The sequence below is a fragment of the Cricetulus griseus genome, chromosome 4 (genome assembly GCF_003668045.3).
Source record: "Cricetulus griseus strain 17A/GY chromosome 4, alternate assembly CriGri-PICRH-1.0, whole genome shotgun sequence".
Lineage (NCBI taxonomy): Eukaryota > Metazoa > Chordata > Mammalia > Rodentia > Cricetidae > Cricetulus > Cricetulus griseus.
In genome coordinates, this window is record NC_048597.1 from 54,757,499 (window position 1) to 54,771,269 (window position 13,771).

General features: G+C 44.1%; 1 protein-coding gene across 6 annotated transcripts in view; it reads right to left on the reverse strand.

Moving 5' to 3' along the window:
- Mylk (myosin light chain kinase) overlaps positions 1-13,771 on the reverse strand; it is a 177,885-nt gene that overhangs the window by 119,036 nt on the left and 45,078 nt on the right. For 5 of the 6 annotated variants that reach the window (XM_035444593.1, XM_035444592.1, XM_035444594.1 and 2 more), the window contains exons 3-6: positions 5,212-5,260; positions 4,237-4,402; positions 2,811-2,976; positions 660-678 (exon numbers count right to left, since the gene is read on the reverse strand). In XM_035444593.1, the coding sequence (XP_035300484.1) occupies positions 660-678; positions 2,811-2,976; positions 4,237-4,402; positions 5,212-5,260 (400 nt within the window). The remainder of the gene's footprint in view (positions 1-659; positions 679-2,810; positions 2,977-4,236; positions 4,403-5,211; positions 5,261-13,771) is intronic. The other variant, XM_035444589.1, reaches the window with a different exon arrangement.

Sequence of the window (13,771 nt, forward strand, 5' to 3'; positions counted from 1 at the left end):
CACTGACCTACAGACCACCAGGCTACTACAGCCATGCACCAGTTATCTGGGCCCCCAGACCTCCTCTCGGGACTTTTCCAACATTGTTCTTGGACTATGTCCTCCTGAGCTTTCATCACCTGCTAATGTGGCACTTTCCAGGTCTGAGTTCGAATGTGGACTTTTCAGAAAGGGCATTCTCAACCCGGTAATTGAAACTGGCATTTTTCTGTCATTCCTTGCAGAGGTCACAGTTGTCATTTCATATGTGAGGCAGTTTAAGCCCCGTCTCTACGGTAGATGATCTGCTCCCCCACTGCCCAGTGTCCTGACACCCACTCTGTGCCTCACATCCAGAAGGGAAGGAACCAAGACCGTGCACCAGATGACCGAGTGGATTCTGGCCTGCAATGATAGTGAAGCCATCCTTAGCGTGGCCTGCCTTGGAAGACACCAAAGCACCTAGTGCTCCAAGAATTTCCATGCTGATGGTGACTCTAATCAAATTGGACAGCAAACTACCACAGGAGAACAAAAGCAAAGCACCCCAAATAAAGCGACCCCAAGCCAATCCTTACTTCCTGCACAATGACTTGAAAATTCAGGACATTTCTGCTGCTATTGCTCTGTGTAGAGAATTTTAAGATGGAAAACATAACAATTATGAAGAAAAGACATACCTAGTGGCATTGTCCAAACCTGGAAGAGGGGCAGAAATACAGTGGATTATTTTATATGCCAAGCAGAGACGATGCTAAGGTGACACTGATTTCATTTATTAAAGAACTTCCCTGCTTGGGGCTTGGAGTGGGCTGAGAAACCTTTCCCACACTAGAAACATTTCCCAGGCCTTCTAACAACAGCAGCTGGGGCCTGAGGGCATGGACTCCCCTCCCCCCCCCTCACCAAACAGAGGGAAGCATAACCAACAGAGAGCAAAGCAAGGAACAAACCCTCCAATAAAGATGCCAAACCCAATGCTTTCAGCCTTTAAAACCACCCCGCACCCCCCGCAAAAGGGTCAATTTTGGGCAGATAAATGCTTTAGAAACATACAAAGGAAGTGACATTTTATTCTCCCAGGAAATATACAATATGCTCTTTTCTTACCAAATCTGTCTGATGCTTTTTAAATTTTATCTTGGAAAATTCCAAAATCATCCTAGTAGAAAGGTAGACATTACAAGACCTGAAAGCCACCAGCATGATGAGGAGAGAACATTTTACCAGTTCTGTCGATCTCTCTTTGTCTTACTCTGCTTGTTTTTGAATACTTTCAAACAAACCCCAGTAGTGTATCATTTTGTCAATAGGTGTATCAGGAGGGAGTGGCTTTTAAATGCAAGGGTATGGAAAATAAAGGAAGGGTGGCTCAACCTTGCCCAGAGGCCTGTCACAGTTCCTGACCCATGAGGAGGGGCCAAGTCACATTCTTTGATCGGGACTGGGGTTTCTTGTTTTAATTGTATCTGGTGGAACAGAAAATACCAGTGTACATGGTACATGGATTGTGTCAGGGTGACTCCGAGAAACCTGTTTCAGTTAAATATGTTTATACATACAAGTTTCTTTCTGTGGATTGTGGAAACACTTAAGTCAAAATAAAGAGATGACAGATGATAGATAGATAGATAGATAGATAGATAGATAGATAGACAGACAGACAGATAGATGATTGATGATAGAAGACAGACAAAGTGAGCAAGAAGGCATAGCTTCTGAGGAAAGGAAGGAGATATAAAATGGAAAAACCATAGGCAGAAGTGGGGAAGAAAGGAGAAAGAAGGTGATGAGGTCACTTCCCTTTCTGATTCCCGTGACCAGTGAAATCTGTGGGCACTGGGGTTTGCTCCTCCCCATGCACATGCTCAGGCTTCCCCAGGCTGGACTTGGGGAAGATAGGAGAACTGTAAGCAGGCTATCAGAGAGGTTTCAAGAGAAGAACTGACAGGGTCCGAGGATGAAAGTGAGGCAGAGGAGCTATTGTTGATAAGTCCAGTCTCGTGAGGGGGATCCTGGGTAGAAAAAGTTAAGTTGAGGGAGCATCTTGTCAGGTCTAAGAAACTCGGGACAAATGGCTGAGGTACCTATTAGTGTACCAAAGCAATGCTGGCCTCCAGGCTCACTCAGTACCTGTGGCTCCTCTCAGCTCTTCTCACCCCCAAACGCTACCCTAAACCTCTCCAGCTCATGGGCTTCCCTTCCCCCAGCTTCCCATTCCTATAGAACCCTGACATTTTGGCCATGTACACTCTTGGTCCTCTCTCTCGGACTCCTTTGCTCACTCTATTGTCTCTTCCTCTCTCATTTCCCCCATCTCATGGTTAATTCCGCTGGCCATGTTTAGTCTACTACTTTCTCTCTCTGCTCTGGACTCTTCCAGATGCCTCTGACTGCACTCTCCTCATATCGACAATAAAAAACTTCTCGTTAACCATACCATGGAGTGGTCATGTCATCAGTTTATGTACATGTGATTTGAGGGACAGAATGGACAAGTTAGATTTCAGGCAGGAATGATGGCAGAACATCAGCAACACCTACTCTTCCAATAGTCAGAAATATGAAAAAACTAGCAGAGTTAGGGAAAAGGACAGAAGACACAGGGGCAGGGCCTAGTTAGGGACACAAATGAAGGGGACAGACAGCTCATGGTCTCTTCCTCTAGGCCAGTCCTATGCTGCTAGCCCATCTCTTCCTTGTCTTCTACTTGAAAACTTTATCATTGAAAATGCATGGTTATGTTAGTGTGCCACAGGTATGTAAGGAATAGCTTCCTTTAGGAGAGCCCTGGCACCAGGAAAGGGTCCCTCTGCATCAGCTCCCCATACCTGGGATGGAGAGCTCTGCTGACATGGAGGCTTTCCCTGACCCATTCACCACCATACACGTGTACGTGCCCATGTCATCCTGAGTGACCTCATGGATTTCCAGGATCTGCATACCATTCTTCTCTGACATAGATACTCGAGCACTTGGCTGCAATGGGACATTTCCCTATAAGTTGGAAGAAGGGAGCTTAGTTAACAGGAGTCTGCTCTCTTTTTGACCCAGTTATACTGTCTCCCACCAATCCTATGGAATGGACTTGGGTACACAGCACCTGTTCTGTGGTCTCCAGGCCACAGTGATATGGCTTGTTTGTTTGTCAACTTAACACAAGGTGGAGTCACCTGAGAAGAGGGAACCACTTCAAGAGAGAAAATAGTCCCATTACACTGGCCCGTAGACAAGTCTGTGGGACATTTTCTTGATTGATGATTGGTGTGGGAGGGCCAGCCAACCATAAGTCATGCTGTCCCTGGCAGGAGGTCCTGGTGTGTATGATAAGCAAACTAAGCAAGCTAGAAAGAGCAAGGCAATAGTCAGCATTCTGCTATGACTTATGCTTCAGCTTCTGTCTCCAGCTTCCTTCTCTGACTTCTTTCAGAGATAGACTGTGATATGGAAGCAAAAGTCAAACAAACTCTTCAAGTTGCTTTTGGTCACGGTGTTCACCACAGCAACAGAAGAGACGACTAAGACAATCACTATTTGAGCACTCAGCCTTGGAGCCAATGTGTGGAAACTATCTCTGAAGACCTGCGTTTCTTTGAGGAAGGGATATGGGAAGGCGTCCTATATTGCTTAATTCAGTTTGTCTTTGCTTCCCTTTTTTTTCTGAGGATGAATTTAGAAGAATCAAGACGTACCACTCATTTCACCCAAGAGTTTCTTCTCTGGAAAAATCTGTTCTCTCTCTGGCCTTGACCCCACCCATTCCTGACATCTCATAATGTCCTGTCCCATCTTTCTCACTGCCTGGCACCACTATCTCCTCTGCCTCTCTTCACTTTGCCCAGTTTTGAACTGTTTGTAAAGCACATGGAGTGTCCCACTAACTTGCTGAGGCATTATTCCTACCTCAAAGATAAGGAGACTGGATTCCAAGAGTTTAGGTGATTTGTCTATCATTACATGCTTCATGAACCATAGAGTCAGAACTAGCATCCCAATTCAATTCCCTGTCTTGAGATGCCTGATCTGTCTTTACACAACAGCTTTGTGCTATTTTGTGAGTGGGAAGATAAGAGGGCCAAGTAACTACAGCGGAACAATGGAACAGAAATGTCTATATCACACCTACTGAGAGCTTTGGGGAAATGCCTGGGACTGAAACAGAGGAATCATCTGGAAAGCAAGGTTCCTACTAGTCCCAGGGTTCCGAGATCCCTGACATCCTGGCCAGGGTCAGAGTCTGTGCAGACAAAACCTCACCTTGAGCCAGGTGACCTGTGGTGGAGGCCGGCCAGTGATTTTGCAGGAGAATCGCCCCATCTGCCCTTCTTTGACCACAGCTCGGCCCAACTTGGTGGCAAACTTTGGTGGGCACTCGCCCCAGATGCTAGGACGAGTCTCCCCCACCGGGGATGAAAATCTGTCCCTGGAAGAAAATCAACAGAGAATCCAGACTTAGACAGGGGAGCAATTCAATTTTTCCACTCCTGCCTAAGTTGCTTAAATTGTGGTCAGAAACCATTTAGGGGCTGTTTCCCCAAGTATATCATGCCTCAAGCACGTTCTCTTATTTCCTTTGGGAAAATCAATGGCACTAGAAAATATCACTCTACCACATGGAAATGCAACTGTGTGGTATTTACTAGTCTCCCTTAAACCTGAGTTCTACTGAGTGCTGGCCTAGAGCCTGTATTTTGGACAATAGACCAAGAACATGCTTGCTCTAGGCAATTTCCAGAGCTGACCCACTGAAACCTCCAACAAGGACCTCTTCTTTGGCCCAGCGTTGTGTTTAGGTGCAGAAGCTCCTGGATATGGAACTACAAAACAGAGGGAGCTCCTTGAATAGAATGTGAAAGTTCCCATACATTCAATCTTCACTGAATGGCCCTTTGTTGAGAAATAAGCTTGGGTTGAGCCATTGAAATCTGGGGCTTGTCTGTGACAGCAGTTATTGTTAATGCTTCTAGGTTTCCTTGTTTGAATTTTGTATCCATTAATATCTTGATTGTTAGAATCTTCTGAAGGCCATAGACAAATACCTCTTCTTCCTTAGTATTTAGCAGCTGGGCCAAAGGTACTATCCATGGAGCCTGCTGGGTCAGAAGATGCTGGGGGAATGATATACAATGTCCCACTAGGATACACTAGATTTATGCGCTATACCTATGCTGGTCAAGTCAGCCGGAAAAGCCAACCCAGCCCTTATTCTGGCTTGAACACTCCAGAACTTACCCTGAGGTTTTGGAAACAGCAGGCTGACCATGCTTCTTCATAAAATTCCCTGAAAGTAACAAACAGAGAAGGCTAAAGAGTCAGGGCCAGGTTGCATCCACCAGCACTGGCAATGAGTCATGCAGATTCAACAACAGGAGAAGGCAGGACAATGATGGTAGCAGTGAACCTTGACAAGCACTGTTGACTCACTGTGGGCAACAGGTTAGTTCTTCACAAACATTGGAACATGGTTCCCTTGTAATAATTGGATGCATTTGGTCATACACTATTCTTCCATCTTTTCAATTTTAAAAATGTATTTATTGTTATTTTTATGTGTATGGGTGCTTGCCTGTGTGCATACATGTACACACCAGGTACATGCCTGGTACCTGTGGAAGCCAGATGAGAGTGTTGGATCTCCTAGAATTAAAGTTACAGATGATTGTGAGCCACCGTGTATGTGCTGGAAACTGAACCTGGGTCCTCTGTAAGAATAGTCATTGCTCTGAATTGATGAGCTATCTCCAAGCTCTATATGGTTAAGAAAAATGAAATCAGAGAAGCCACATGAGTAAAGTCAGACCCTAGAGCAGTTCAGGAATTTATCAGCTCTCCTACATTCTGGAATATTCAAACTTTCTGCTGAGTTGTGAGGTATTGCTGCGGGACTTGCTACTGTTTGACTTACTTGTAGAGATCCAGGACCTTTCCAGAACATAACTCAGTTTCAATGAGGGAAGGAGATGCCTGTGTACATCTCTTGCCATATCTATTCATGATGGATATAATCAACACTTCATTCTTCCACAGAAGGCTGAGCAAATATTAAGGAGCAGAAATGGAACAGGGATGAGCCACCATGGAACCACACCTCCCCTGAATCAGCAGTACTGCTCCACGCAGCAAGCCAGTCCTTGGCAAGGTGCTCTTATTCTGGGCATCACCAGTTCTAGCTGAAAAGTTAATATAGCCAGTGCCACTGAGCCTGGGTGAACTGCTGACATTCCAGACAGGAAACAGATAAACAGCAAGCGTAGAGAGACCAGGTGGGGTGCCCTTTATCCAATTGCTGCTGCTGGGGAGGGAATATATAATGTGACCAGGAAATAATGATGCAGTCACATAATTACACAATAGTGTTGTTTTCGAGTTAGGAGGAGGAGGAGGAAGAGGAGAAGGAGGAGGAAGAGGAGGAGGAGGAGGAGGAGGAGGAGGAGGAGGAGGAGGAGGAGGTATTTTTGAGATAGCCATCACACTGGAAGTTATTCTCTTTCTACCACAAACTGTGAATGTGTATAAAAGCCTCCATAAAGCTCACATGGAAGGCTCAGTCACTCTTATATGAGCAAGTGTCTGAGGTGGGGAATTCACAGGTCATTTATTGGAAAAAGATGGATTTCCTTATACTCTCTCACCTATTTCATTTACATGACGGCACAGGAATGAACCTAAGGGTAAAAGCTAAACATCACAGTGGCCATTTCCCCAGACGCTCCCATCTTGAGATTTCAACAGAGCATCAGTGAGATGGGATCAACCACAAATGTTTGCATCACATTCAAGTTGCGACACCATGGAACAGCAATCACTGTTGATGCATTTTTGTTCGGTCTGAGCACAGAGCCAGCAGAGTCTGTCACTGCATTCTCTAGTCAAGGTTAGAAGAAGCTTTAAGCTGATCAAAGGAGAGACAAGTTTTGAAAGGAGCCAACCGACATGTACAATTAAGACAGCTGTCCCCTTCCGTGCTGTTGGAAGAAGTACAAACAGAAAAGCATCAGCAACAGCAGTTATTTGGGAGTGGTGGGTTGCTCAATAACTTTAGCTATATTTTATTTCCAGTAATATTAGCTATATTTTTAAAAATTTATAAATATAATGGTTAAAAAAAAGAAATACAATGTAGTCGCCCCCTCCCCTGAAAAAGAGAATGAGAAAATGAAATCTTTCATCCAAACAGGGCATCAGAGCTTCCTTAACATGCTCCATGCGACAGCGTCCACATACTAGGCCGCTAAGATTCACACCACATACCAGTGCTACTGTATTACCCATCTGATCTTCTGTGTAAATGGATAAACAAAATGTAGTTTATTCATGCAACGGAATATTATTCAGCCATAAAAAGGAATGAAGTACTGACACACTACAGTATGACTGAACCTTGAAAAGTATATGAAATGGAGGAAGCTTATCACAAAGAGTACATAGTTTACAGCTTCATTTCTAAAAAATGTTCTGAACAGGCAAATCCACAGAGAAAAGAAAGCGGTAGGCAGGGGCCAGGGCCATGAGGAGGAGAGAAATTAGTGGGTATGAGATTTCCATTTGTGATAGTGATAAAGTTCTAGAACTACGTGGTGCTAGTAGTTGTGCAAGCTGGGAGTGTACTGATGACACAAGAGCACCCCAGGGCACACTGTGCAAGCTGGGAGTGTACTGATGACACAAGAGCACCCCAGGGCACACTGTGCAAGCTGGGAGTGTACTGATGGCACAAGAGCACCCCAGGGCACACTGTGCAAGCTGGGAGTGTACTAATGATCTTCAGGGCACACTTTGGTAAAATGGTGAAATGCATAAATATTACTTAAATAAATGTTGTGCTTTTTTAGCACAATAAAAATTAGATTGAGAATTTAAAACAAATTCTTGGGAGCTAAACATCTTAATGCCAAGGCTAAAATTCCTTTTAAAAACAAAACAAGTGAAAACATGGCAGTTTCCCATAGAATAGCAAATGTTTACAGGTGTTTGTCTGTCAAAAGAAGGGTGATTTACAGTATGATTCAAGGGCAATGCACTAACAGGTCATCTAAAAGTGGACTGAGGAATGCTCATGTCAATATGAGTTAATACCAGAGGACTTACAAGACAACAAAGAGAATCTGGGCAAAGATAACTAGCAGGGTCTCTTTTGGGGTTGGAGAGAATTCAAGGTGCAAATAGTCAGATAAGGCGAAAACTAATTTTGCAAAAGTATGAAGAGCTGGCAGAATAGTAAGGCAGTGATGGAAAAATAAGTGGAAAGGAGATTAAGGTAGAATGCTAAAAACAGAGGAACAAATTAGGAGGATTGGCACAATTTGTGAGGAGAGACTGAGACACTGAAGGTATTTTAAACCACTCATCTTAGATTTTTCAAGAACAAGATAAGGGGAATGCTGGTGGGTCTTAGGAGTGAAAAGGGACTAAGGAAAGCTGGTCCTTACCACCAAAAGATGTAAGAAGACTGGACGGAAACAAAACACCCTGATCCAAGACTGAATAGCATGGTCAGGATGGTAAGAAGGAGGAAAGCTCCCCAAAGTGTGTGGCAATGCCACTTGTCACTCAAACATGACTCCCAGCAGCCAAGAGACATGATTAATAACCATACCAAGGCAACAAGAACAGACCCAGGTGAACCAGAAACAGCCAGCCTACTTAGCCATCTTCAAAGTGTTTCTTAGAGAAGGCTTAAAATAGTGCTTCTCCACTCTATTAGAACAAATCCCACCTTCAGAACATGCATTTAGTCATGCCGGGGCCACCCTGAATTGTAGTTCATGGCTAATTGGCCGTGTATATAGTTTCAAAAATTCATGTAAAGCCTTAATTAAAGCAAGGTGACACAGAAAGTAGACCATAATCCTCTGTATCACAGTATGTAATTTTTCTGCTGGAACAGGAGGATAATGAGGTGATCAGATGTTTGCAGAACCTGTAGAGTAGGTTTGGGTTTTAAAAACAAATGAGCAAAAATCATACCATCAAGCAGTGCAGGAAAAGGAGTGAGGCAGATACGAGAATAAAGTTGTTTTAGAATAAAAAAGCAGACATATTATATTAAAAAAGACAGCACAAATAACCTTAAAAGGGTTGGGCAGTGGTGGTGCATGCCTTTAATCCCAGCACACAGGAGGCAGAGGCAGAGGCAGGCAGACCTCTGGGAGTTCAAGGCCAGCCTGGTCTACAGAGCCAGTTCCAGGACAGCCAGAGCTACACAGAGAAACCCTGTGAAACAAACTAACAAACAAAAAGCCTTAAAAGACAACATAGCAAGATAAGTTAAGGATGACTATGTGGAGAAAAGAGAGGGGGAAAAAAAGGCCTCAAGTGTGATGGCAAAACAATTGTTTGTTTGTTTTTTTAAGTTTTATTTATTATGTATACAGTGTTCTGCCTGCATATATGCCTGCAAGCCAGAAGAGGGTATTAGACCCTATTACAGATGGTTGTGAGCCATCATGTGGTTGCTGGGAATTGAACTTGGGACCTCTAAAAGAACAGCCAATATTCTTAACCTCTGAGCCATCTTTCCAGCCCAACAATTCTGTTTTATGCTACAGAATCAAGTAGTAAAAGGTTACTATAGAAACCTTATCTATGTCTTAAACTCCCACCATACCTTGCAACACACCCTCAGTGAGGGACACAAAGAAAGGAAAAGTGGCAGTGCTACCAACTGTAACTCCAAACTAACTTCACTATGGCACCTTTCAGACCATAAATTCGTCATAGTACCCCCAACTTTTAAACACAGGTGAGGAGGCAGAAAACATGAGTATCTCACATGTTTCCTTAATTCAATACTATTCGGTTCTAGCTCTGTCGAGTTTCAGGTCTCCTCTGGCTACATGCTGTGTATGTAAGCACATATAATATTTATAATACACATGGCTATATTTTACCTAGAAGAAAATAAATTCTACAATAATTTTTAAGCTCTAACTTTGAGACTTCTCTCTAGATACTGGTGATTTCTTAAATTATTTAGCTAGTTTTCGCAACTTAAGAAATTCTGGGTGTTATTAAGGGCCACAGACCCACTGGCTTAAATGTTTCTGGAGTATTGTTCTAGCAAAATTGCAAGGAAGGGGGGAAGATACTTTCCATGAAGCACACACTGTAGTCCTGGTATTTCCTCACTAAATGCCCAAAAGCTTCCCTGACCACTGGGAAGAGAAAGGGGGCCTTGTGAATGCCACACTCTCTTCTCTAGGGGATGTGGGGCTGTTCCAACTTGGAGCCAGTGGCTTTAGTGCTGGAGACATGGCTGGGATTTGATCGGCTGGTTGATCACACTTGATAATTAAGAAAGGGGAGGAGGAATGAGTGAAACTAAAGGGTGAATTGTTCCCTGTGGACATTTTTTTTTTTTTTTTTTTTGAAATGTGGTCTCTCTGTTCTCTTTGAAGAGCTCTGCCTTTCTCTGGATGCCTGGAGCCGGGTGCTTGGGAGAGAGCCTAACTGGTTCCAAGGGAGGCGGGCAGCCTGGTCAAGGCTCTCCATGAGAGCCCTGGACACCTTGAGAGAACTGGAAGGTCTATGAGCTGGAGGCACCAACAAGAGCCAAATCAGTGACTAACGGGAAGATTCAAAGGGAGAGGTGGATCAAATCTGATGTGCATTTCTGAGGGTATTTCAAACAGAGGTGTGGACACTGGAGTGACGAGAAGAGAAAGACGGAGGCCACTGGGGATTTTTGCCACAGGTAAGTGACCATGATGGGAACCAGGACCTGGATGATGGCACTGGGAATGAAAAGGACAGAACTGTCTAGGGGGTGACACAACAGGACCTGGTAACACTTGATATAAGGATAGGGAGTATTTGGGAATGACTGAAGTTGCCCAGCTGCCCCACTTTCTAAGGAGATATGGGTTGTCATCTGTCAGTTTCAACAGTCTTCATGGCCCCATGGATGTCTTAACTATAAATATTAAAGTGCCTCTGCCAGGGGATTCCTATACACATTCTGCAATCTCTTCCCTGTTACAGTCCACTCTTGCTGGAACACACACACATACATTGTTCTCTGTAATGGACACATGCCTCCATGGAGGTGAAAGGTCATCTGCAGAGCCAGACATTTCAAGTATCCTGTTGAAGATTCCAGGAAATCAAAACGGTGAACACTTCTTCCTTAAGGGATTGGAATAAAATGACACCTTTAAGAAGAAAAAGTATTTCCTGGCCATTTATGGATGGACAAGGAGTTCAAGGATTAGTTGCATGGAGTTCTGTACTGGAAGGGGGACTAGCTAACTAGTTCTTGCAAGTGATTTCTTTAAACAAAAATTTTAAGTTACTATTACCTTATGTGTATGGGTGCTTTTGCCTGCATGCACACTTGTGTGTTCAGTGTTCTAGCAGGACAGAAGAGGGTATCAGACACCCTTCCCGGAACTGGAGTTACAGACAGTTGTGCACCTCCATGTGGGTGCTGGAAATCAATCCCAGGTCCTCTGGAAGAGCAGCCAGTGCTCTTAACCACTGAACCATCTCTCCAGCTCCAGCAAGTGATTTCTTAATAATCACACACAATAGATACTTAGCAGAAAGAAAGCTGTTTCTGTTTCTTTTAGAGTCATCATTTAGGGGCCAAGACTCCATCTTAGAGTCTTCTTTCTCTGGAGCTTCCTACTGTGGCATTCCAAATAACACAAAGTCCAGAGACAGGCATTCTCTTGCATACCCAAGTCATTAAAAGCTAATCTCACCATCTTACCAGAAACCATCAAAGATGTCTATCTTATCCAAGTCACTACATCACTTTTGGGGTGATGTAGCATTAGCCATTTTCCAGCCACCTCCTGTGCAGGTGTCAAACTGGGGCTATCCAGTTTGATAGATAGGACAGAACATGGAAAGGGTATTTTAAGCAGATACCTAGAGCAATTCATTGCACCTATCAGCAACTCATGGGGAGGGGGCAGTTCTTGAAAGATGATAGTCTATCAAAGACTAATAAAAAACTTGAAAAAAAGAAGGAAACTGTGACAGCTAATCTTGGTTGTCAACTTGACTGTATCTTGAATCCTCAATAAATTGCTGAGGAATCCCTGTGAGGGACTTTCTTAATTAGATTATTTGAAGCCTGAAGTCCACCCTAAATCTGGCAGCATCTCCTAGTGGCAGCCCAGATAAAAGGGCATGGAAGAAGGAAACCTTGCTTTTGCCTGCTTGTCTCTACTCCCATGGAAAAGTTCATCTGTTCTGTTGCTGCAGCATTCTTTGCCAGTTTAGAGCCAACTTCTTGGGGATTCCACCAAAGACCAGCAGCCCTCAGAATCCTGTAGGGACTCCAGCATCAGGTTGAGACTGTTGAACTCATAGCCTGAACAGCTACTGGATTCTTGGCCTTTCCTTTTCAGCACGAGATAGATATTGCTGGACTACCTGAAGGCATCCTGTAAGACAGTCTAATAAAATATCTGTTTAATACGTCTATGCATTATTAAGAAAGTCAGTGTCTCGAAGGGAGACCTCTTGCTTCTTATACCCCAGTGCAATGCCTGCATTTTCAACATAATATAATGAATGAAAGCGCAAACAGGACTATGAGCAGCTAGGGAAAACCTAAATTCATCAAAGGCCAAGGTCAGAGATGGAGGAAGAGGTGGAGGATTAAGCCATGGGGAGAATAAAGGAAGCCCGGGGACTGGGGAGATGCCTCGGTGGCTAAGATCACATATATTGCTCTTGCAGCTTTCCAGCACCCACATCAGGAGGTCCAGTGTCTGTGACTCCAGCTCTAGGGAATCCTCTAGCTTGTGAGCACTACACTCAAATTATAAACAAAATAGAACTTTTACAAATGGAAGTGTCATGGCAAGATCAAAGTAGGGCCACCACAGGGGTGGGGCTGGGGGCTATATTCTGGAGGGAAGAAAAAAGAACTGCCTGCTGAGGAAGATGAAATGAACTAGGGAAAGAGTTCAAGGTAAAGGATATTTAGAAGTCAGTCTTCATGAAGAGAGTGAGAACAAGTACTTTGTCATCGAATTCTCCCATGTATTCAGTGAGGCTTCCGACAAGACAGTCTCAAGACATACCTACCTCACAGCAAACAGATCACTGAGGCAAAAGCAACATCCTCATTGCACCACACCCATGTTGTTAACTGTGACGAAGGAGGGAAGGACACAAATTCAAGAGCATCTCAAGATTCTGCCTGGCTTAAAAAATAGGGCACATACCCCTAAAAAAAGAAATTCCACTGGGAAGTCTGATAGATTAGAAAGTGTTTATAAAGGGTATAACTGAGAAATATATAAATAGACCTTTCAGAGGGTGGGAAAGTTAGATGGGAGGGGGAAAAGGAAACACAGCAACAGGCATCTTACAGGAACAATGTACGATTATTAAAACTCAGCATGTAAAATAGACACTGTAAGGATAAAAGTGGTCTGACAGACCCTTGAAAAGGGATGGTGGCTCAAAAAGAGGAGCAGTCACCATAAATTTAAAATCACCCAAGAGTGTGGGGCTCCAGGAGCTGGGCCAGCGCTCAGCAGCACCACTCCCTGAACTTCCATGACAAAGGGTCACTCTTGCTTCTGCCTGACATTCTAGGTAGTCTTTAGAATGGCTCCCTCTTCCTCTCTCACGGTCAGGAGCTGTGATCTGCTTGACAGCAGTTTCATGGATGTGCAGAAAGGAGAGCAGCAGCCTCAGTACTACTAGGGGTCAGGGGGAAGTTGGGGGGGAAATTAGGGAGGGGATGGCCAGGAGGCCAGGCTGGAAGAAGACAGCAGGCAGGCTGCTCCAGGCCCACTGATATTTCCAAAAGCCCTGCAGGTGATTTTTG